This window comes from Carettochelys insculpta, chromosome 7 (genome assembly GCF_033958435.1).
Source record: "Carettochelys insculpta isolate YL-2023 chromosome 7, ASM3395843v1, whole genome shotgun sequence".
NCBI lineage: Eukaryota > Metazoa > Chordata > Testudines > Carettochelyidae > Carettochelys > Carettochelys insculpta.
Window position 1 is genome coordinate 74,927,928 of NC_134143.1, and position 21,716 is coordinate 74,949,643.

Below are 21,716 nucleotides of genomic sequence, written 5' to 3' on the forward strand. Positions count from 1 at the left end.
ACTCCAGCCATTACCAAAACATGTTTATTCAGCTGGCCCAGGGGGTCCATGCACCACCTGCAGGGGTGCAGAGCCTGGGGCCAGGCACCTGCCTTCTTCCCTGCCTGCAGCCCGGTCCTGGGCTTGGAGCAGGGTGCCGTCCTTCCCTCTGTGCTGGGCAGCCGGGCTGCCAGGGAGGCTCGGGCCGGGCAGTGGCTGGTTAGAGGGTTCTGGGTTAGACTGTCAGTGCAGGGGCTGGTGCAGGCAGGACCTCACCTGCCTGGGCTCCCCAGCAGGAACCTGCAGGCACACAGGAGGCAGCACGCTCAGGGTGGGCTCCAGGCTGTCCCCCAAGAACCACCCCAGCCCCCTGCTCCCCCACTCACCACTCTCCACGAGCCACCACGGCCTCTTTCCGCACCAGCCGCTTCATGTCATCCAGGGGCTTGGCCAGGGCCCGGATCACCTGGGGCTTGTAGGGGAGCAGCTGGACAGGAGAGAGTGACCATCAGCACAGGCTCCACGTGCCAGGAGTGAGGGACGGAGGGCTGCTGTCCCCCATCAGGGCTCCTCAGCAAGAGGGGCGATCCACAGCTGCCTGTGGAGGGGGACGCGAGGGAATCAAGAGCCCCTCCCCCCCACGGCAGCTGCCCAGCGACACCAGGGAACAGGAGCCCTTACAAACACAGGACAGTTTGCCCACGTTCTTCAGGAGAGCTGTAATAGGGGACAGACGGTCGCCCTGCGCCGGGCAGCACAGTGCTATGCCCACAGACACCACAGCACCGTCGCTTCCCCTCGGGCGGCTGGCTCCCGCCAGCCCCAGGGACGAGGCCAGGTCACTTACTGCTGGGGGGGGCAGGCCGGTCAGCGCCCGGACACACTGCAGTGCAGCAATGCGGACAGCCTGAAAGAGAGAGAGAGACAGAGTGAGCAGGGTGGCTGGCGGGGGAGAGGGGGCGGGGGCAGGGCACGCACCATGGCAGGGCTTGAGGTCAGGCTCAGGAACTTGGTGACCAAGGTGTCCACGTGCAGGCTCAGGACCTGCGGTGCCTCCAGCAGCAGGGGCTGCAGGCAGCGGAGGGTGGAGAGCTGCACCACGCGGTCTGGGCAGGACAAGGCCTCAAGCAGCAGCGACAGCAGCTGGAGGGGGACAGCCAGTGAGCAGCCTGGCGGCTGGGCCCTGCTCCCCACCACCCACTAGCCCTGCACTCACCGTGGGCAGCTCCGTCACCAGCACCGGCCGGGGCAGGTGGTTCAGCACGTGGGACAGGCCCTTCAGGAAATTGGCCTTCACGCCTGGGGAGAGCAGAGGGAGCGGGTCACACGTGCCCCGGGACGGCCCTGCAGACGCGGCGCAGGGCCGAGGGGACAGGCTCACCAGGGCCGGCGGCGTGGAAGCCCTGCACCAGTCTGGGCACGTTGTCGGTGAAGAAGCGCTGGCGGAACATGAGGCGCACGTCGGCGTGGCAGCCCTTGTGCAGCACGTCTGGTGAGTCAGCCATGAGCAGGGAGAAGCCATCGGCCACCGCGGGGCCCAGCTCCGCATCACCCAGGAGGCCCAGCAACTGCAGGGTCAGAGGAACCATGAGGCGACAGCACCAGCCCCCGCCTGGGGCTGAGCCAGGGCTAAGGTGAGGGCAGGGTCCTGTCCGGGGGGCTGGCTGCCCACCTTGTCTGTCAGGCAGGAACTCAGCGGATGGTAGCGCAGCACCAGGGCTTTGGTCACCTGCCAGGGCCAAGAGAAGAGGCTCAGCCAGGGGCCAGGAGGGCACAGAGGTGACCCTCCAGCCCAGGCCGCTGTCCTTACCCAGAGCAGCAAGGTGAGGGCCTGAGGCCTGAGTGGGCCCTCGGCAAGGCCGGCCTCAATCCTGTCCACCACCATCTCCAAGAGCTGGTCCAGCTGCTGCCCTGGGGACAGAGGGGACAGGCTGAGCGACCCTGCACTGCCTGAGCGCCCACCCGTGTGTGCTGGGTCAGCGCCTGCCCCACCTGCTTACCAGCCGGGTACTTGTTCACCAGCCCTGCAAAGCCCTTGGCAGCTGCGGTGGCAGTGACGGGGCAGTTACAGGAGCAGCTCAGAGCCAGCAGCTCCTGCAGCAGCCTGTCCTGCTGGGGAATCGGCACCTGGAAGAGAGCAGAACCCCGGGTCCGTGCTGGGCCTTGGGCTCCCAGAGCCACCAGCAGCAGGGGCCCAGCCCCCAACTTACATTCCTGGGCAAGGAGCAGACGAAGGCCATGAGCAGGATGAGGAGGCGTCTCTGAGCGGCTCTGTGCTGCCCGCCCTGCAGGGGAGGGAAAGCAGTGCCGGTGTCACCCACTACCCCTGCCCCAGCCCGTCCCCGCCCCAGCCCGTCCCCCACTCACCTGGAAAGGCTGGAAGGAGCAGGGCCAGCTGGCCTGGGGCAGGAAGGAGAGCTCCCCGTCGAGGAAGAGGGGCACCACCTGGGAGGCACTCTGGGCAGCCAGCCTGCAGGGAGGGAGGGGAGCCTGAGAGGTGCTAGGGGCTGGCGGCACATCCGGCGAGGGTCACGCTCGCCAGTAAGAGGACACAGCCCCCCTCCTCAGGGCAGAGCTGGGCCTCAGCATCTGGGGAAGTAGCTGATGCTGGGACAGAGCGGGACAGGTGTGTCCCACATGCCTCCGTTTCCCGTGTGGTGCTGCTGCGCGCGGCTGGGACAGGACCTGTGCTCTCAGGGCAGGCAGGTGGCACCTGCCTGCTGGGCCTGGCCCTGTATCAGTGAGACCTGAGAGGTCAATGGCAAAACCCAGTGCCAGGACGGGACATCCAGCGCCCCAGACACTGGGGTCTCCCCACCTCTCTGCAGGGGGCTGAGCAACACCCCCGGCTGGAGATCAGAGAGCCGGGAGGGGCTCGGGGGCTGCTGGAAGGAGTCAGAGCTCTCGCCAGCAGTCGGCCCAAGGGGTCAGCACCAGACTGAGCTGGAACCCAGGGGCTCCCTACAGCCAGGCCAGGCTCTGGGCCCCCCACAATGGGCCGTGCTGCAGCCTTCAGCTCTCCGGCCTCTGGTGGCCAGTTACTGAACACACCATCCATCTGACAGCGCAGGGAGCCGCTGCCAACGCCGGGCAGCCTTTGGGGCCAAGGCACCAGCCTCCTGGGGGGCTGCCCCAGCTGGACTCTGCCTGGAGCTTGCAAGAGGCTGCAGGCCGAGGAAGCCAGGGTAGAGAGGCTCACCCCAGGGCCCTACAGCCGCTGGGTGACCCGTCCGAGCTCCATGCCCTGCCCGGGGTGTCGGCACTACTCACTCGGGGCACAGGTGGGTGGTGGCCGCGCTGATGATGGGCACCATGGCAGTCAGGATCCCCTCCTCCAGCAGCAGCTCCCCCAGCGGCGCATGGGCACTCTCTGCAGCCCGCGGTGAGGAAAGGCCAGGTCACGGCCTGCTCCAGCCCACCCCAGGGCCCTGCTGCCACTGCAGCGTGGGCACCAGCAGGGCTGGGGGAAGGCTCCAAGGCTGGCATGGCCACGCAGGCCCTCTCACCTCCACCAGGGCTGAGGTCGCTGCATGAGCAGCGTACTGCCATGGGCCCTGGGTGCTGCCACCAATGGGTCCAGCCCTTCCCGTTACTGCTCTGGGCTCACAGAGCCCTCCCAAGGGCACCATGCCTGGCAGGACAGCTGGGCCCAGCATCTGGCCTCCTTGGCCTGACCCCAGGAGGCACGAAGGCCCAGCTGCCCCCATCCATGCCCAAGCTTGGCCCTCACCTGGCATGGCAGCCTGCACAGTCACTGCCAGCAGGCAGGGCACGACGGTCTGGTGGTAGTACCAGCAGCTCTCCGTATCCAGCTGGCACTGCACTGCCACCCGCTGCAGGCTCTGGCACACGGCCACCACATTGCAGGTGGCTGCTGGCTTGCTCCCTGCAGGGCAGAGAGCCTCATGAACAGCCCTACCCACTCAGACAGTGCCAATGCACCCCCCTCCCATGGCCACCCAGGGGCCAGGAGGTGACAGATGAGTTATGAAGTGCTGCTGGGCCAGCCCTGCTGATGTGACTCGACCCCGACCCGCAGCCCCTGGGTGCCACCCCACACGCACAGATCTCTGCTGGCTCCCCTGGAACCTGTGAGGGCTCTGGCAGGGTTCCCCAGCAGCGGGACCTGCCACGTGCCTGAGAGAGGGGCTGCTTTACCTCTGGGCTCCTGCTGCAGACACTGCAGCAGGACAGGAACAGTCTCTCGCACTATCCCGGGGTGTGTTGACAGTGCTGCCAGGGCCTGCAGGCAGCGTGTCCGCAGGGAGTCCTGGGGTCGCCCGCTGGCCTCCTCCCGCTCTGAAAGAAGTGGCACGTGGATGAGAGCCAGGGCCCAGGCAGGCGGTGGTGGGGAGCAGAGAAAACAGGGCACAGTCTTGCTTCCCCATCTGGGACTTGCTCTCATCCCAGCCAGGCCTAGGAGCCGGGACTCCCTCCCCATGCTGGGCCAGGGAGCACCAGGGCCAAACCACAGCCGAAGGGCCTCGCAAAGGACCATGCCAGGTGGGTGGGAGACAGGCCAGTGAGCAGGGCAGGCTCTGCAGCTGGCACTGGAATCCCAGTGAGGTGGGGCCTGGCTCTGTAAGCAGAGAACTGTAGGGCTGGCGGGGACCTGGCACGGCTGTCCAGTCCAGCCCCTGCACTGGGGCAGGGCTGCGTATTACCCAGAGCAGCCTCATGGGTGCTTACCCACCCTGAGCCCAAACCCAAGCCTCCCTCACTGCAACTTCAGCCCATTGCCTCATGGCCTGTTCCCTGATTCCGGAGCACAACTTACTGCCTCCCCTCGTAACAACGGCATTTTCCTGTCCCCCCCGCCACCTCCAGAGGGAACACGCCCAGGCCTTTCGCTCTCCCCTCAGGGGCCTTCTCTAGACCTCGCACCATTCTTGCTGCTCTTTTCTGGATCCTCTCCACGTCTCCCGAGACGTGGTGCCCAGAGCCGGACACAACACGGCAGCTGCGGCCTAATGAGCGCACAGTAGAGCAAGAGGAGGACCCGCAGCCCCCCCGTGATGTACCCCAGACTGACGTGACTCGGGTGTGGCTAGTGACCCACCCTGACCCTGAGCTCCCTTCCTAGACAGCTGCTTCCCATTCTGTGCGTGTGAAACTGGCTGTTCCTTCTGAAATGGAGTACAGGTTGAACCTCTCGCGTCTGGCACCTTGGGACCCAACCGCAGCAGGACGAGAGGCTTTGCTGGATGACAGGAGGTCAGTGTCATCTAGCACATTACCAACACTCCTGCTGCTGGCCAGGCTCTGAGAAGACACTTGGGGTAAATTACAGCTAAACGACAGCCCAGGACGCCAGCAGCCAGGACCTGGGGCTGGAAACAAACTGTACAGTGTGGCGGGAAACTTGGTCACAGCCATAACCAAGATCCTGCCGGACTAGAGCTGTAGCTTGCATTTGTCCTTACTGACTGTCACCCTATCGACCTGCGACCGCTTCCCCAGCCCGGGTGAACGATGAGCCCAGCCCCCAGGCACTGCCACCCCCTGCACGCTGCTCTCCGTAGAATGCCAGGGTCCCAGAGCCAGCCCTGCAGAGCCCCGCACGCTGCTTGCGGCCTGGCTGGGAACCACCGAGAACTGCTCCCCAGCCAGCTTTGCATCCGCCTCAAAGAAGCTCCACCACGGAGATATGCATGGCATGGTCCACTGCAAAGGTGGGGGGGGGACGGGTCTGAGTGAGGGGGGGCACACCGCTGTGCAGTGTGGTACGGGCCATGCGACGGGGGTGCACAGCGCCGTACAGCGTGGTACGGGCCATGCGATGGGGGGGGCACAGCGTGGTATGTACAGCGTGGTAGAGGCCATGCGATGGGGGGGGCACAGCGTGGTACGTACAGCGTGGTAGGGGCCATGCGACGGAGGGGGGCACAGCGCCATACAGCGTGGTATGGGCCATGCGACGGGGGTGCACAGCGCCGTACAGCGTGGTATGGGCCATGCGATGGGGGGGCACAGCGTGGTACGTACAGCGTGGTAGGGGCCATGCGATGGGGGGGCACAGCGTGATAGGGGCCATGCGACGGAGGGGGGCACAGCGCCATACAGCGTGGTATGGGCCATGCGATGGGGGGGCACAGCGTGGTAGGGGCCATGCGACGGAGGGGGGCACAGCGCCGTACAGCGTGGTACGTACAGCGTGGTAGGGGCCATGCGACGGAGGGGGGCACAGCGTGGTAGGGGCCATGCGACGGGGGGGGGCACAGCGTGGTACGTACAGCATGGTATGGGCCATGCGACGGGGGGGGGGGGGGGCGCACAGCGCCGTACAGCATGGTACGTACAGCATGGTATGGGCCATGCGACGGGGGGGGGGGGGGGGGGGTGGGGCGCACAGCGCCGTACAGTGTGGTACGTACAGCATGGTATGGGCCATGCGACGGGGGGGGGGGGCGCACAGCGCCGTACAGCGTGGTACGTACAGCATGGTATGGGCCATGCAACGGGGGGGGGGGGGGGGGCGCACAGCGCCGTACAGCGTGGTACGTACAGCATGGTATGGGCCATGCAACGGGGGGGGGGGGCGCACAGCGCCGTACAGCGTGGTACGTACAGCATGGTATGGGCCATGCAACGGGGGGGGGGGGGGCGCACAGCGCCGTACAGCGTGGTACATACAGCATGGTATGGGCCATGCGACGGGGGGGGGGGGGGGGGGGGGGGGGGGGGCGCACAGCGCCGTACGTACAGCATGGTATGGGCCATGCGACGGGGGGGGGGGGGGGGGGGCACAGCGCCGTACAGCGTGGTACGTACAGCATGGTATGGGCCATGCGACGGGGGGGGGGGGGGGGGGGGGGGCGCACAGCGCCGTACAGCGTGGTACGTACAGCATGGTATGGGCCATGCAACGGGGGCGGGCACAGCGCCATACAGCGTGGTACGTACAGCATGGTATGGGCCATGCGACGGGGGCGGGCACAGCGCCATACAGCGTGGTATGGGCCATGCAACGGGGGGGGGGGGGGGGGGGCGCACAGCGCCGTACAGCGTGGTACGTACAGCATGGTATGGGCCATGCAACGGGGGGGGGGGGGCGCACAGCGCCGTACAGCGTGGTACGTACAGCATGGTATGGGCCATGCGACGGGGGCGGGCACAGCATGGTATGGGCCATGCGGGGTCGGGGGTGGGCCACAGCGCCATACAATGTGGTACAGGCCATGCTATGGGCGGGGTCCTATCCTTTTCCAGGGCAGTGGCAATGGGACCCTCCCTCCATCCAGTCACCCTCCTCCCAGCCCAGCAGGGCCCAGTACCTGACTGCAGCTCCTCTGCCAGCCTCTGCACCATGTGCCCCGTGAAGGCCTGTGGGTAGAGGGGGGCCAGCGATCCGGCGGCCTCCATCGCTGCCGTGCTGCCAGGGAAGAGATCAGGTGAGAGCTGCTGGGGGCTGGCAGGGTCCCCGGTGGCCACGCCAGCCTGTGTGCTACCAGGCGCAGGTTCAGCGCTGCAGGGACACGGCCTGGGTTTGCAGACCCAGAATGGGGGGCTAGTGGTTCCTCCTCCATTCCCGAGCGATCACTGGAGGTGCACAGCACCAGCGCCTGCTGGGTTTGTTCTAGCCAGGCCAGTCAACAGGTGGGGGACCACGCAGCCCCTCACCAGCTCTGGGGATCCTCCGCGTGCAAGACAAGTCGGGTCAGGTGATCCACGACCAGCTCCATGTCAGGGGGAGCCAGGAGCCCTGAAATGAAAGGCACAGCAGAGTGTCCACAGTGCGACAGCCCAATGCCCAGGCTCAGCCCTGCCCCCACGGCCATAGCACCATGTCTAGCACAATGCAGCAGGGGCCAAGCCCCAGTGCCAGCCCAGCGGGAGGGCAGCAGAGCCCCAGAGCGCCCCTAGGAGGGGCTGACTCCAGCCCTAACACATCCATGCCCACCCAGGTCAAGCTGCCTGCCCCAACGCAGCGCCCTCTGGTGCAGGGCAGACACCAACCTGGCAGCGTCCCCAGGACTGTCAGGGCTCGAATCCCAACCAACTGCAGCTGCACGCTGGGTTCCGTCAGTGCCGCAAACAACACGGAGCACAGGGGGGCTCGGGAACACAGCAGGGGACTCTCGTCTGGGGTGGGCAGGCAGTGTCAGGGCACTGCAGGCACAAGTACCAGCGCAGCCACCCTGCAGCCCGGGGCGGTGGGTGCACCGGTACCAGGCCCACACCCCAGCTGTCATTTCCCACTGCAGCGGTCGATCTCACACGCAGCCTTGCAGGCAGGCTGTGCTGGGATGCAGCAGCACAGGTGAGGAACCTTCTTCCGGTCATGGACCACATACAAGCGAGACAAAAATAACCCGACCACCAGCCCACCTGGCCCACTCACATGACTGGGGTGCTGGGGCTCCCCATGCGCTCCGCCCTGCAGGCGGTGCTGAGGCAGGGAGGGCTGGGGATGCCTGGGCCTCACCGGGGGCGGATCCAGCCTGCAGACTGGCAGCTCCCCAGTCCTGGTTTAAGAGGCTACTGTTGCATGTGCTGCCTCAGGGTTCGAGGTGACGGGCAGCAGCCAGAGCCTGTCAGGACACCCCAGGAGCAGTAGAGCCCCTCAAGATGGGGGCGTGTAACAGCCTCACCCTCAGCCTCCTGCTCCCACTTCTGCTGCAGCTCCAAGAAGCCCAGAAGCATCTCCAGGATCGTCCTCCGCTGGCTGCTCTACAAGGGAGCAAAGGCCCAGCTCCAGTCAGAGGCCCGCAGCGGCCCCAGCTCCCGCCCTGGCGCTGCCTGCGCCCCATGGGCCCCTCACCTGCGGGTGCTGGTGGTACTGCTCCAGCAGCAGGGGCACAACGCTGCTGGTGAGCCGGTGGTTGGCTCGGAGGGAGGAGCCGGCCGCTGCCTGCAGGAGCTTGGCGCTTGGCCACACCAGCTTCATGTCTGGCTCACACAGGTGGTGCCTGCAGTCTAAGAGAGAGCGTCAGCCCCACACCCAGTGCCCCTGCCCACAGCCACCCAGACCATCGCCCCCAGCAGGGAGTGGGGCGAACCCCCAGGCCTGCCCCGCTGGGGCCCAGTGCGGAGGGGGACGGAGGCTGGCACAGGCGTGGGCAGAACAGTCCCCAGAGGCAGCGTCTCCAGGCAGTACCTTGCAGGATGCTGCTCAGGAAGGTGTCTAGGAGGTCCTTAGTGTCGGAGCTGAGCACGGAGCGGGCCAGGCAGGCAGCCAGGGCGTGCAGAGCAGCCAAAGCCTCTGCCTCCACCTTCTCACTGGCCGTCTGGAACACCTGGCAAGGGAGCCAGACGTGTCCAGACACCAGCCCAAGGGAGATGCGCACCAGCCCAAACTCACTCTCCGGAAGCCCCAGTCAAGTCTGGGCTTGGCCCAGGTCCCCCCAGCTCTTGTGTTCTGGGTCCGGCTGCTGGGGGCTCAGCCAGGGCCAACCACACTGCTCTGGGGCTCCCCCCTGCCCCCTGGGGCCAGCTGCACTCACCTCCCTGCGCAGGGATGACCACAGGCTGGGGAGGAAGTCCTGCAGGTCCTTCTGCCCATAGACAGCGCAGCAAGCACTCTGCAGGAGGGAGCCAGGACAGAGGTTAGGGAAGAGCCAGCAAAGCAGAGGGCTGCCAAACAGGGACACTGCCCCCTAACCCCAGTGGGGGCTCCTTCTGCCAGGCTTGCCCGAGAAGGGAGGGCTCCAGCCCACTCCCACAACAGGCACAGGGCACAGCCGCAAGGAGGCTGGTTCCCAACCGGCGAGCCAGTTGTAAGAGTCCTCCTACCAGGGTCTGCAAAGAGTCCAGCTTGGCGCTCTGCACCTCCGAGTCCATCTTCTCGATTAGCAGTGGCAGTAGGAACTGTAGAGAGAGGGGAGTCAGGCCCCCTGCCCCCAGAGCCCACACCCTGCTAGGACCCAGACCTCCCCTGCCCTGGGCTGCAGAGCCTTCCCCAAGCACAGCTGACAGCAGCCACCTGGAGCCATGGGGGGCGACACAGGCCACCGGCCAGGGCTTGCAGCCCTTTCTAGAGGAGGCCCAGCCCGGCAGCTCGCACTGCTGCCCCAGAGCAGGCCTCTGCCCACCAGGCTCTGCACCAGCGCCCAGCAGCCCTGAGCTGCTCTGGGGCCAGGAGGTCACACTGCAAGGCAGCACGCATCTGCCAGGGAGGAGATCAGCACCCCCTGGAACTACATGATACGGGGTGGGCGACCCCGCAGCCACAGTTCGCTCTGGTGCGCCCAGGCAGCCATGCAGGAGGGAGTGAAGGGCCACCCCCGACTAGTGGAGCTGCACAGAGGTGGCTCCACTAACTGGCTGCCTCCTGGACCCTGGGGAGAGGACAGGGAAGGGGGGGCATGGGGAAACATTGCGGGGGGCATCCCAAGACTCCTAGCCCCAGCTGGGCTGTGTGCAGCATCTGGGGAGAGACATCGTCCCCCAGCAGCTGCCTCTCTGCAGCCCTAGCAGCGCCCCCATGGCAGGGAGAGCAGGGGAGAACGAACCCAGCTCCTAGTGCGCGGCAGAGGCTGGGAGCCCCTCTCCTGCTAGCACTGACCCTGCCCTGCCAAGTGCCTGGGCTGCGCTCCCTTAGGCACCGCTGGCTTCTGGAGCACCAGCCGTTTAGGTTCCAGCTGCTGCAGTGGAGGGGCTGGGCAGGCCAGTCCGATTCCTGCAGGTGGAGCGCAGCTGAGAGAGGGTGGCTGGGCTCCCTGACACAGGGCCACGCTGGCAGGGATGGCCATGTGCATGATGCTGGCTGAGTGGGGCCGGAGCCCAGTCCCAGGGGCTGTAGCCTCTCCCCTGTGCCTGTGGGGCGCCTCTGGGTCTCGGTGTGTGTGCTGTGGGTGGGGGGACAGAATGAAGTGCCCCAAGGTGTCTCCCATGAGTGGGAAGGAAGCCGCGATGCAGCGCAGCCAGGCAAGGGGCATGGCAGAACAGCCACGGATGACCCAGGGGCTGCGTTAGGAGGGAGCGACTGAAAAGCTCCACCCCACTCGGCCGAGTGCCTCCAGCAAGAGCCTGGGAAGCTGGGTGACACCAGGGAGGGGGCTACTGACCCTGGCACAGCGTTGGGGGTGTCAGTAGGAGCAAGTGGGGGAACTTAGGAGAGGGAAAGGAGCACTCACGCAGCTCAGGGAGAGCTCTGCGAGCAAAGCTGATTCCACAGCCTGATCTCTGGGGGAAGCCTGGCTGCCTCCACACGAGTGGGGCTGGGGAGAAAAGCCAGGCTCTGCTCACGGGAGTTGATAGCTAAAGAATCCAAACCAACCCCTCGTCTCCTCCCCAACGGCCATTCCAAATGCCAGGTACTCGCGTGTCTTTAGAGTCAGAGAGGCCCGGGGCTTATTCACACCTGGCTGGTGCACTGGCTGAACTGGCAGAGGTTCATATATGTCATATGTCACAGCTGAGAAGGTCAACGCACAGCATCACGCCTGCGCTTCCCAACCGGTCACAGCCCAGCCCTGGCTCCGGGACTGCAGTAGCCAGCAGGACTTTGCCAGTGCCTCACGTCCGGAGAGCAGCTTTCCCTGAAGATGCATTGGGCTATGGGAGGAGGTGGTGATTAACCTGGGCCTCTGGTGTCTGTTGAGCTGTCACTCCCTGTCCACCTCTGTTTGACTGACATGGCTGTTTTCAGCATGCGGCTGTTTGCTGGGTTTACTCCCTGGAGCTGTTAGCCAGGGTGATACGATCCAGGCACTCCGTGGGCACTGCTCATTTCTTTGTACTCAACGTCATACTAAGCAGCCGTCTGAAGCAGTGCCCCAGTTAACGAGCCCTCGCTGTCCAGCTCTCCGGGGAAGGGGTGCTGGTGGTGCGTGGCCGCACATGGTGTCACAACAGGCGCACAGACCGAAATTCAGGCCCCACGTGGGTCAGCAGTCAGAGGGAACATGGCCTCAGCGTGCTCGTTTTATATCGGGCTGGGAGGGGTCTCTAACAAACCGCCCTCGGGATCATGTCAGGGCAGGTCTCCAGCCTGGCACATGGGGTGGGTGCGTGTGCAGATCAGAGGATCACAATGACCCTGGGATCTGTGAACTCCTGCCACATGCTCCATGCAGAGAGCTGGCTCTGTCCAGAGCACAGCCCTGCATGGGCACAAACGCCCACCTGCAGATGTGGATTTCTGCGGTGCGACAGCGAGATCCGCAGGCTCAACTCCCAACAGCCGCTGCAGCCAGTGGAGCGGAGCATCACCCTGCCGCACCCAGGAGCCAGTGCCCAGTACTGCCAGCTCATCCCAGCAGCAGGGCTCTGCGACCCCAGGCAGGAGACGCTGTGGCTGGGGGTGGAGCAGCCGCTGGCACAGAGCGCTGGCTCCCAAGCGTGACAGGACCACACATCCCTCTCTTGGCTGCAACGGCTCTCGTGGACCCCCAGGCCCACCAGCGGATATCCACACCTGCAGGTGGACATCTGCCCCTGCGCCAGGTTCTGCTCCAAAGCGCTGCACCCAAAACAGCATAGCCGGCCCCCTCCTGCATTACAACCCTGAGCACAGAAACACCAGCTCTCCCTCCCTCCACTCGGGCAGCTGCCGCTCCCCACCCGGGGGGCCTCCTACCTCGGCAAACTGGGGTGTGGAGGCCAACACAGCCCGCAGGCTCACAATCAGGTCCTCTCTCTGAATGCCATGAGGGTCATTGGGGGGCTGGAAGAGAAGCGCAAAGAGCAGGAGGCCGGTCAGAGAGCATCCCCAAAGGCCAGAGGGAGCAGCAAGACACCACCATTGGAAGAGGCAGACAGCGAGCACAAGGTGTCTTTTAAACACTAGCAATCAAACCCCACCCCGGAAAACAAAGGAGCAGAAACTCTGGAAAGTCAAGTGGCAAAGTGGAACTCAACGGGCAGTCTCTAGCCTTCCTTCCCCCAGCCAGGAGGGGACACGGGCCCATAGGAATGTGCAAATGGGCAATGCACCAGGTACAGGGAGGAGAGACTCACGGGGGTAAAATCAACAGGGAAGTAGCAGGACGTCACTTCGAAGAGCTCCTCCACGAAGGGGCCTGTGGGGAGAGAGATGAGGGAATGCCAGGGCTGGAGGCCAGGCTGGGGGACACATTCCCCACACAGCTGCTCTGGGGCCAGCTCGGGCTCCTGGGGCCACCGGGGTGAGGAATCCCCGGGCTGGGCAGCGGGAGCTGTTGCGGGGCCATGGGTAGCAGGCTCTCACCCAGCACATAGCCCTTGAGGATGAGGTCACGGACAATCTGGAAGGCGACCAGCAGGTTGCGAGGGTCCTTCTCCCCATCCATTACCTGGATGAAGCCGAAAGTGAAGTCGGCGCCCAGGCCCTTCAGCTCTGCGGAGGAAAGGAGCAGGCCCAGCGATGACCAGTGTCCCCAAAGCCCAGCCACAGGGCAAAGCCACGGGCACTGCCCGCAGGAGCCCCATGCACCCCACCCGTCCGATTGCCTCACCTTCCTCCCTGGTGCGCATGAAGTTGGTGATGATGCTGTAGACCGTGTGGCGATCCAGCTGCAGCAGGGACTGGAGGGAAGAGCGGAGGCGTTAGGAGAACAGGTGCATGATCCAGAGCAGAGAGACCAAAGCACAGCTGGCAGGAGGACCTACGGTGCACCATGTGGCCGGTGTGGGCACACCAACACAAGGACTCGTGCCCCTGGGGGAGGGAAGTCAGCGTGGCACACAGGTGTGAGCAGGGGAAGTGTGAAGGCACCAAACAAGGGGGACAAGCTGGGTCAGCCTCTCCCCTCAGAGCAGAGGGAACCCCTGTTGCTTAGAGGTTTACCTGTGGCTTGCAGACCAGCCTGAATGGCCCAATCCTGCTCTGGACAGAGGGGATGGGGCACAGACCAGAGGGGACCCACAGTTCTGCTCACAGAGACTTTTCCAGCCAGAGCGGCCCTGAGCCACCAGCCACCTGGGAATCCTCAGAGACCCCTCTGCCCCTGCGAGGCCCGACACTGGGATCCACAGCACCATGCAGAGGGAGGACAAGGAGCAGGACCTCTGCCCCAGCTGAGAGGCCCTCGGGCAGCCTGAGTTGCTGGACCGTGCATGCAACGTGTTGCTGTGTCCCCACTGGCGCCAGGGGTGCAGGCAGCAGCTGGGACAGGCCTGCGAAGGGCTGGAGCACAGGGGCTCTGCCCACTCACCTGTACATGCACCTCCTGGAAGACAGCTTTGAGCACAGAGACAGCCAGGCCCGGGGCCAGCACCTCACACATGCTCTGGAAACACAGGGAGAGAAACTCAGTACAGCACAGAGCTGCCAGCCCACACCAGCAGGGCGGGATGCCCCCCGCTTGGGGCAGGAGTTACCAGCTGTCCCCTCACACCATGCACTCTGTAGAGCCAGCAGGCCAATCACACTATTCAACCACCTCTGCCCTGCCCGCTCGTGTGCCAGAGGGACCCATGTAACCAGGAGAGCCAAGCTCAAGTGTCAGCGTCTAAGCTGCCCACCCCCACAGATCAGGAATCTGCCTTTCCCCAGCATCATTCCCATGCATTAGATGTGGCTTCAGCTTCTTGGGGAGTGTTTGGAGAAGAGGAGGCAGTGGCTACTGTAGTGCAGCCAAGAGAGGGTGGACCGACCAGCAGGCTCCACGTTCCCCAGCCAGCCAGAGGCCACTGGTTCCCAGCTCTGCTCCGCAGCGGCTCACCAGTGCCCCGAGGCCCTGCAGCACAGCGGGGATCACAAGGTGATGATCCTTCAGCCGATTCTCATAGAACAGGACCAAGTGCGTCACTGCAGGGAAACAAACGCCAGACACGTGAGACCCGTCCCTAGCGCTGTGCGCTGAGTCCAGCCCTCCCAGGGAGCCATGGCACCCGGCAAGGGCAGCAGAGCCAGCTGCCAAGCCAGCTTCCAGTGCATTGGCCGAGTCCTGCCACCCGCAACAGCAGCAGCACCCACTCCCCTGCCGAGCGCTAACAAGGGGAGGCCTACAGCAGCAGCTCAGCCCTCAGCTGGGTGAACACAGAGACAGGCCCGAGCACAGACGGTGCACACGCAAACACCACGCTGGACAATGACAAGCCAAGCAGTGAGACGGTGAGGGAGCTCAGCCTGTGCCTTGTATCACAGCTCAGAGCACCCTGCGGCCACCGCGGTGGGAAGCAACCAGGCCAGGCTATGCCCGCTACTGCTGCGGGACAAGGCTCAGACCCCTGGCACCCTGTGGCTCTGGTGACAAGCAGTCACTATCAGCAGGGGGCTGACAGCAGGAGAGGACGTATTATTCCACATCCAGCTCAGGTGACCGTCTCCATATGCCGGGTGTGAGATTGGGGTGGAAGGGTTTGCTGGCTGCCCCATGGCAGGAATGCTGCAGAGATGATTGGTGGACGCCTTGTGCGGGGGGAGAAAGACAACAATGCCCCCCCCCACCCCGAGAGCTCCGTGGCTGACCCATGCCTTGGGATGTCAGCAACAGCGCTGCCGCCTCTTGGGAGAGCTCCCCAGATGCTGAGGACGCCTACCTAGAATACAGGACTGTCCCAGTGCAAACGGGACGGACGGTCACCCTACACCAGCCGCTCGGGTGCACACTAGGGTGAGGCAACGCTTCCCTAGCCCTGCACAAACCATCTCCCTTCACTGCAGCTCCCTCTGGCGTGGTGCTGCCTACCCCACGGCCTAGACTGCCTGGGTCCTTACCCACCCCCGGTGCCATCCACGCTGCCCAGCTCCGCCTGCATCCAACTACTGCTGCCTTTGACACCGCCCTCCTCCGTCTGGGTCCTTACCCACCATGGGGCTCCCATGTCCCATCCCACCCAACACCCCCCTCCAGGCTGTCCAACAGGCACGCCTGGCACCCGGACCCTACCTGCTCAGTGTGCCTGCTGCCCCACCTTCCCGCAGCCTGGCACCCATGCACGTCCAGCATCACTACCAGTTTAAGCTTTGGAATAAGCTAAATCACATGCTCTCATGAGGGGTGAATGAGACAGCTGCGTGAGGCCTGGCCTGACCCTCCTGGGACACACCACAGTGTATCATGCACATGCTAAGCAGGGCCATCCCTAGGGCACAGGACAATAACCTTTCCATAAGAGCAGCCACATTGTGTCAGACCTGTCTACCCCAGTGTCCTGTCTTCTGACAGAAGCCAGTGCCTGATGGCCCAGAGGGAGTGAAGAGAACAAGTAATCACAAAAGCGATCCCTCTCCTGACACCCATTTCCTGCCTCTGACAGACAGAGGGTGGGGACACCCTTCCTGCCCATCCTGCTAATAGCCAGTGATGGACCGACCCTCCAGGAATTTATCTGGTTCTTTTTTAAACCCTGTTAGTGTCTTGGTCCTCACAATGTCCTCTGGCCAAGAGTTCCACAGGCCAACTGTGCGCTGTGTGAATAAAATCTTCTTTTCATCAGCTTTAAACCTGCTACCCGTTAACTTCATTTAGTGACCCTGAGTTCTTCTGTTACAGAAACAAGTAAATAACTTTTCCTTATTCACTTTTTCTATAACAATCATGACTTCTTAGTCCTCTGTCAGATTCCCCCCTTAGTCTCCCCTTTTCTAAGCTGAAAAGTCCCAGGCTTTTTAATCTTTCTTCACATGGTGCCATTCCAAACCCCACATCATTTTGTTACACTTTTCTGAACCTTTTCCAATGCCAATATATTTTTGAGATGAGGCGACACATTTGTGTACAGTATTCAAGGTGTGGGCGTACTTCCGATTTTTATAGAGGCAATAAGACGTTCTCTGTCTTATTCTGTATCCCTTTTTCATGATTCCTAGCATTCTGTTTGCCTTTTTGACTGCGGCAACACACTGAGTGGATGTTTTCAGAGAACTACCCACAATGATGTCAAGAGTTCTCTCGAGTGGTTATAGCTGAGTTATTCCCCATTATTCTGTATGTATAGTTGGGATTTTCTTTCCAATGCACGTTACTTTAGATTTCTCAACATTAAAATTCATCTTCCATTTTGTTGCCCAATCACTTAGTTCTGTGAGATCTTTTTGAAGCTCTTTGTTCTTACTGTGTCTACTTTGTTCTTAATTATCTTGAGCCGTTTAGTGTCATCAGCAAATTTTACCACCTCAATATTTACCCATTTCTCCAGATCATTTATAAATAGGACTGGTCCCAGTACGGAGCCTTGGGGGACACCACTAGTTACCTCCCTGCATTCTGAGAACTGACCACCTATTCCTACCCTTTGTCTCCTATCTTTTAAGCAGTTTTCAGCCCATGAGAGGACCTTCCTGCTTATCCCATCTGAGTTCTTTCAGAACTCTTGGGTGAATGCCATCTGGTCCTGGTGACTTGTTACTATTAAGTTTATCAATTTGTTCCAAGACTTCCTCCGAGGACACCTCGGTCTTGGACAATTCCTCAGATACGTCACCTAAAAAGAACGGCTCAGGTTTAGGAATCTCCTCTGGAGGCCCTGCCTCTGCCCTGCCCCATTCCACACTTTCCTCCAAGCGATGCTGGGAGCCAGTGGCGTGGAGCAGGCCGGGGCCAGGTCACTCCACTTTACAACACCATAAGTAAGCGCAGCACCAGGCCTGACCCCCTGCTGCCAGTGCCAGGCCCCCCACTAATACCCCGGGTCACCCGTGGCCCCAAGCTTCCACACACATACACAGAAGCACAGAGCCCCCCCAGAGCACAAGGCTTGGGGCAGTTGCCCCAAACTGTCCTATGGACGGGACAACTCCACTGAGTGACCCAGCTAGACCAATTCCCATGGTGAACTGCACCTGCTGCCAGGTCCTGGCCTGGAGTTACACAGCAAGACAAAGCTGGCACATCCCCTACCTTCTTCCACGTGCAGCATGCTGTGACACTGGAGCAGGACCTGGGACAGCAGCTGGAGACTTCGACCACGAGTGCGAGGATCTGTGTTCTCAAGGCAGGACCTAAGGGGGGAGTGGAGAAAAAGGTGAGCAGAGCCCTGTCCAGGGTGTGCCCGCGAAGGGGAGAGTAGCTGTCAGAGCAGGGGCTAGCAGCAACAAGGACTACTCTGCTCCGTTCCCAGTTCTGACACGGGCTGCATGGCCTTGGCCAAGTCCCGTCCCCTCTCCGGAGCACAGTCCCCGCCTACCCTGGATGGAGGAGGACGGGAGAGTTTGCGAACTCATTTCTCTGGAGCAATGGAGCTGATACCAGAGCCCCTACACTTACACCTCCACAGCAGAGACTCCCCAACCCCACCACCAAACAAGCACGAGCCAGACACAGAGACAGCTCTCAGCTCTGACTGGCTACAGGGACTGACTGGGGGAGTAGCGCCCTGTAACAAGGACAACACTGACGACACCCAGCAGCGGCTCATGCCAGCAGTACGCAACCCTGGCAGCCAGGGCCTCAGCCAGTTATGCAGGGGTCCAGCAAGCAAAGACTCAGAGTGAGCTCCCAGAATTCACTCTCCAGAGAATCTGGAGCACAGGGCTGGGTGGGAGAGGCAGCACTCGGCCCCAGCTCCACCAGTGCCTAGGGCTGGGGAAGAGCACAAAGCCCCTCTGCCCCTAATGTGCCCGCTCCCAAGGGGAGCCCCGACTTTCCCAAGCAAGAGAAGGAAGGGGAGAACATTTACGGGTTCCTCTCACCCAAGAGCTTCCACGATCTCCAGGATGGTCCAGGTTCCTGCCTTCAACCCTGGGAAACGAGAGCCAAACAATGGTCCAGGCAGCCCCTGATGCACCCCGCAGTCAAACGAGGCCCCAGAGAGCAGTGCAGGAGAGGCTGGCCTAGCTGACAGCACAGGGGGAATTTCTGGGCACACCGTCCTCTGGCTGCCTCTCACGCAGTTCCTGGTCATAGACATGGGAGCCAACAGCGCAGCACAGCACAGCTTTGGGATTCAGAACACTTTGGTGCCTTCCTTGCTCAGAAGATGGCCGGGGTGAGAGTGTCAGGACTCCTGGGTTCTATTTCTAGTTCTGACTGGAATCTCTCTGGAAGGTTACTTCATCTAGTGGTGCCTCAGTTTCCCCACCCATAAAGCAGGGGTTATCACCAGCAAGGGCCTCCTGGGACCTCTTTAAATGAGAACACTGGCAGAACAGTGCCAGAGGATGTCAGCTGCTGCTGTGATTTGCTGCCCCAGAGAGAGTTCGGCATGTGCTGCCTGTTACCTTACGCACACTCGTCTGGTGTTCCCAGATGGCCAGGGCCCTATCCTGGGAGACAGAGGCTGCTCCCCAGGCCATATACTCCCCACAAAGTAGGGCAGGGGAGAGCAGAACCCTATCAGAGAAAGGCGTTACAAGCAGCTCTCCATCCCCACATGACTGGCAGCGAAGCTGCCCACCAACCATGCTCTGGTGTGCAATTCTGTCCCCCTCCCAGGCTTCGGTACTCAGCTCCCCCGACCCTTGTCCAGCTGCAAATACCCACTAGGCTCCTGCTAGCCTCTTTAATGTCCCTATTAAGTACTTCGTCCATCTCCTGGGAGCAGAGAGAGCTCTGCAGGTGTGATGGAGTGGGGGGAGTGCAAGTGAGAGACTCAGGCTGGATGCGTGTGAGACAGGCAGAGCAGCTCCCAGCGGCTAAGGATGACACTGGGGCTATAACCTAGGCTGGCAGGTAACACCTCTGCCCTGAACAAAGAGGAGGGAGGAGCCAAAGGGGGTTTTGGAATCGGAGGCAGCAGTTGGAAGCTGGGGGGAAGAGGGAGCTGGAAGGCGGCCAGCCTGGTGAGGGGAGAAGCTACACCCCAGAGGAGCACCCCTCGGGCTCCTCTCCCCAGGACGGGTTGGAACGACTGTCTCTGCCGGCTGTACTGACACCTCTGTGAGGAAACTGGGCCTCTGTCGCCTCAAACTTCCTGTTCTACCTGCTGAGTGAGAGTCCCTTCTGCCTGCGGACGGGGTGCAGTGCTTGGGGACCCCTGAACCCCATCACAGCAGGTCCTATGGAGGAGGAAGAAACCTGGGAGCCTGTTAACCCTGAGACACGGCCTCAGATGCTGGTCAGCACAACAAAAGGGAGGCTGGACTCCCCATGCTGCACTGCCCCTTTAAGAGGGAGAAGATACAGCTGGGGAGTGGGATAGTAGTGGGGTGGAGGCCAGAAAGGACTGGCCCTGGGACATCTAGGAAGAACCGAGAATGGGAGCAACAGGAGGTGCCTTGTGGCATCAGTCACTGAAGGACACTGCCAGCCCCGCGTGTGGAAAAGCAAAAATGGAATGGCGGGGTGGGGGCAGCAGGGGTGAAGGTGCATCAGAAGCGCCAGGAAGGAAACGTGGGCCAGTTGCAAATTTAAATAAAGGATGGCTGCCAAGTCTCCTTCCTCAACTGCCTCCTAAATCCTGGGGCAGCACAGCTCCGGGAACATCAGTCCTGAACAGGCCCCTAAGAAATCCGCTAGTCCAGCCCTTGCGCTGAGGCAGGACTGAGTAAGGGAGACCACCCTGGCAGGTGTCTGTCTGGCCTGTTCTTAGGAGCTTCCACGGATGGGGACTCCACAGCTGCCCTCGGACACCCGCCCTGCACACAGAGAACACCCAACCATCATCATCACTGTAACAGCCCTTAGCCAATTTGCAGACTGCTGTAGATTTCCCCACCCTCTGTCCCTTCTCAAATGAACAGGCCTTTTTTCAACCATCCTTTGCTGCTCAGGTTTCTAACCCTTTCACCACGCTGCTGGAGTCCCACTCAGCCACCTCTTTTCTACAGTGCAGTGCCCACACTGGGACGCAGCAGTGCAGCTGAGGCCCCCCGGACACCCTGCACAGTTGGGACAGCCGCCCGCTGCACCAGAGAGAGGCCGGGAAGGCAGAGGACCTGCTCATGTAAAAGGCAGAGATGACAGGGCCACATTAAACCTGGGAAGGGGCAGATATCACCCACATCACCAGAGCACTTCGTTTTCCAAGTCTACCCAGCCCTGGCAGCCCTCCCTCAGGCGAGTGCCCACCTCCACCCTCGCCCAGCGTCCCACCACAGCTCAACCCCCCTCTGCCCTGCCCCTCACTCCATGCCCTACGTCCCCGGGCACGTCCCACAGACCCCACACCCCCCAGCCAGCCCCGCATTCCCCCACACCGCACCACACACCCCTCAGCCAGCCCCGCAGCCCGCAGGCCACTCCACACCCCACATCCCGCAGCCAGCCCCGCATTCCCCCACCCCCGCAGCCAGCCCCGCACCCCCCACACACCCCTCAGCCAGCCCCGCACCCCCCACACACCCCTCAGCCAGCCCCGCACCCCGCAGCCCACTCCGCACCCCCCACCCCGCAGCCAGCCCCGCACCCCCCAGCCAGCCCCGCATTCCCCCACACCGCACCACACACCCCTCAGCCAGCCCCGCAGCCCGCAGCCAGCCCCGCACCCCCCCCACACCCCTCAGCCAGCCCCGCACCCCGCAGCCCACTCCGCACCCCCCACCCCGCAGCCAGCCCCGCATTCCCCAGCCAGCCCCGCAGCCAGCCCCGCATTCCCCCACACCGCACCACACACCCCTCAGCCAGCCCCGCAGCCCGCAGGCCACTCCACACCCCCCATCCCGCAGCCAGCCCCGCATTCCCCACCCCCGCAGCCAGCCCCGCACCCCGCAGCCAGCCCCGCATTCCCCCACCCCCGCAGCCCGCCCCGCACCCCGCAGCCCGCCCTGCGCCCCCCATACCCCGGACTCCCCAGCCCGCCCCGCCCCCCGGCCGGTACCTGCCACCACCTCGGCCGCCGGCCCGTCCCGCTGCCCGGCCACGAAGTCCCGCACACAGCCCCGCAGGGCCCCGCCCGGCCCCTCGCCCGCCGCCGCCGCCGCCGCCATGCTGCGCTGCGCTGCGCTGCGCTGCTGAGGGGGCGGCGGGCGCCAAGCAACGGCGCGTGCGCGC

At 63.1% G+C, this 21,716-nt stretch overlaps 1 protein-coding gene across 5 annotated transcripts; it reads right to left on the bottom strand.

Annotated features, from left to right (window-relative positions):
* Positions 1–12: 12 nt before the first annotated feature.
* MMS19 (MMS19 homolog, cytosolic iron-sulfur assembly component) lies at positions 13–21,694 on the bottom strand. 5 transcript variants are annotated; one of them, XM_074999339.1, is made up of 31 exons: positions 21,544–21,691; positions 18,479–18,527; positions 17,688–17,788; positions 14,565–14,650; positions 14,055–14,129; positions 13,356–13,425; positions 13,109–13,237; positions 12,880–12,941; positions 12,500–12,586; positions 9,712–9,786; positions 9,423–9,500; positions 9,077–9,215; positions 8,741–8,895; positions 8,571–8,649; positions 7,936–8,061; positions 7,600–7,681; positions 7,254–7,351; positions 4,138–4,278; positions 3,710–3,865; positions 3,250–3,349; positions 2,347–2,449; positions 2,190–2,264; positions 1,980–2,106; positions 1,790–1,890; positions 1,652–1,708; positions 1,361–1,547; positions 1,196–1,278; positions 958–1,122; positions 827–886; positions 366–466; positions 13–279 (listed from the first exon to the last, which is right to left on the bottom strand). In XM_074999339.1, the coding sequence occupies exons 1-31, from the start codon at positions 21,650–21,652 to the stop codon at positions 252–254; spliced, it is 3,084 nt and encodes a 1,027-aa protein (XP_074855440.1). In that variant the 5' UTR covers positions 21,653–21,691; the 3' UTR covers positions 13–251. The 5 variants fall into 5 exon arrangements, with proteins under 5 accessions (XP_074855440.1, XP_074855442.1, XP_074855441.1 ...); XM_074999341.1 differs by having other exon boundaries at positions 21,554–21,615; XM_074999340.1 differs by lacking the exon at positions 958–1,122 and having other exon boundaries at positions 21,544–21,694.
* Between the last annotated feature and the right edge of the window lie 22 nt (positions 21,695–21,716).

Excerpts from the sequence above, each read along its gene's own strand:
- MMS19 (XM_074999339.1), bottom strand. The coding sequence starts at position 21,652 with ATGGCGGCGGCGGCGGCGGCGGGCGAGGGGCCGGGCGGGGCCCTGCGG. Across the intron at positions 17,789-18,478 it reads GAGATCGTGGAAGCTCTTGG|GTCCTGCCTTGAGAACACAG; the intron begins GTGAGAGGAACC and ends CTCCCCCCTTAG. Across the intron at positions 1,709-1,789 it reads CCCTCACCTTGCTGCTCTGG|GTGACCAAAGCCCTGGTGCT; the intron begins GTAAGGACAGCG and ends TGGCCCTGGCAG.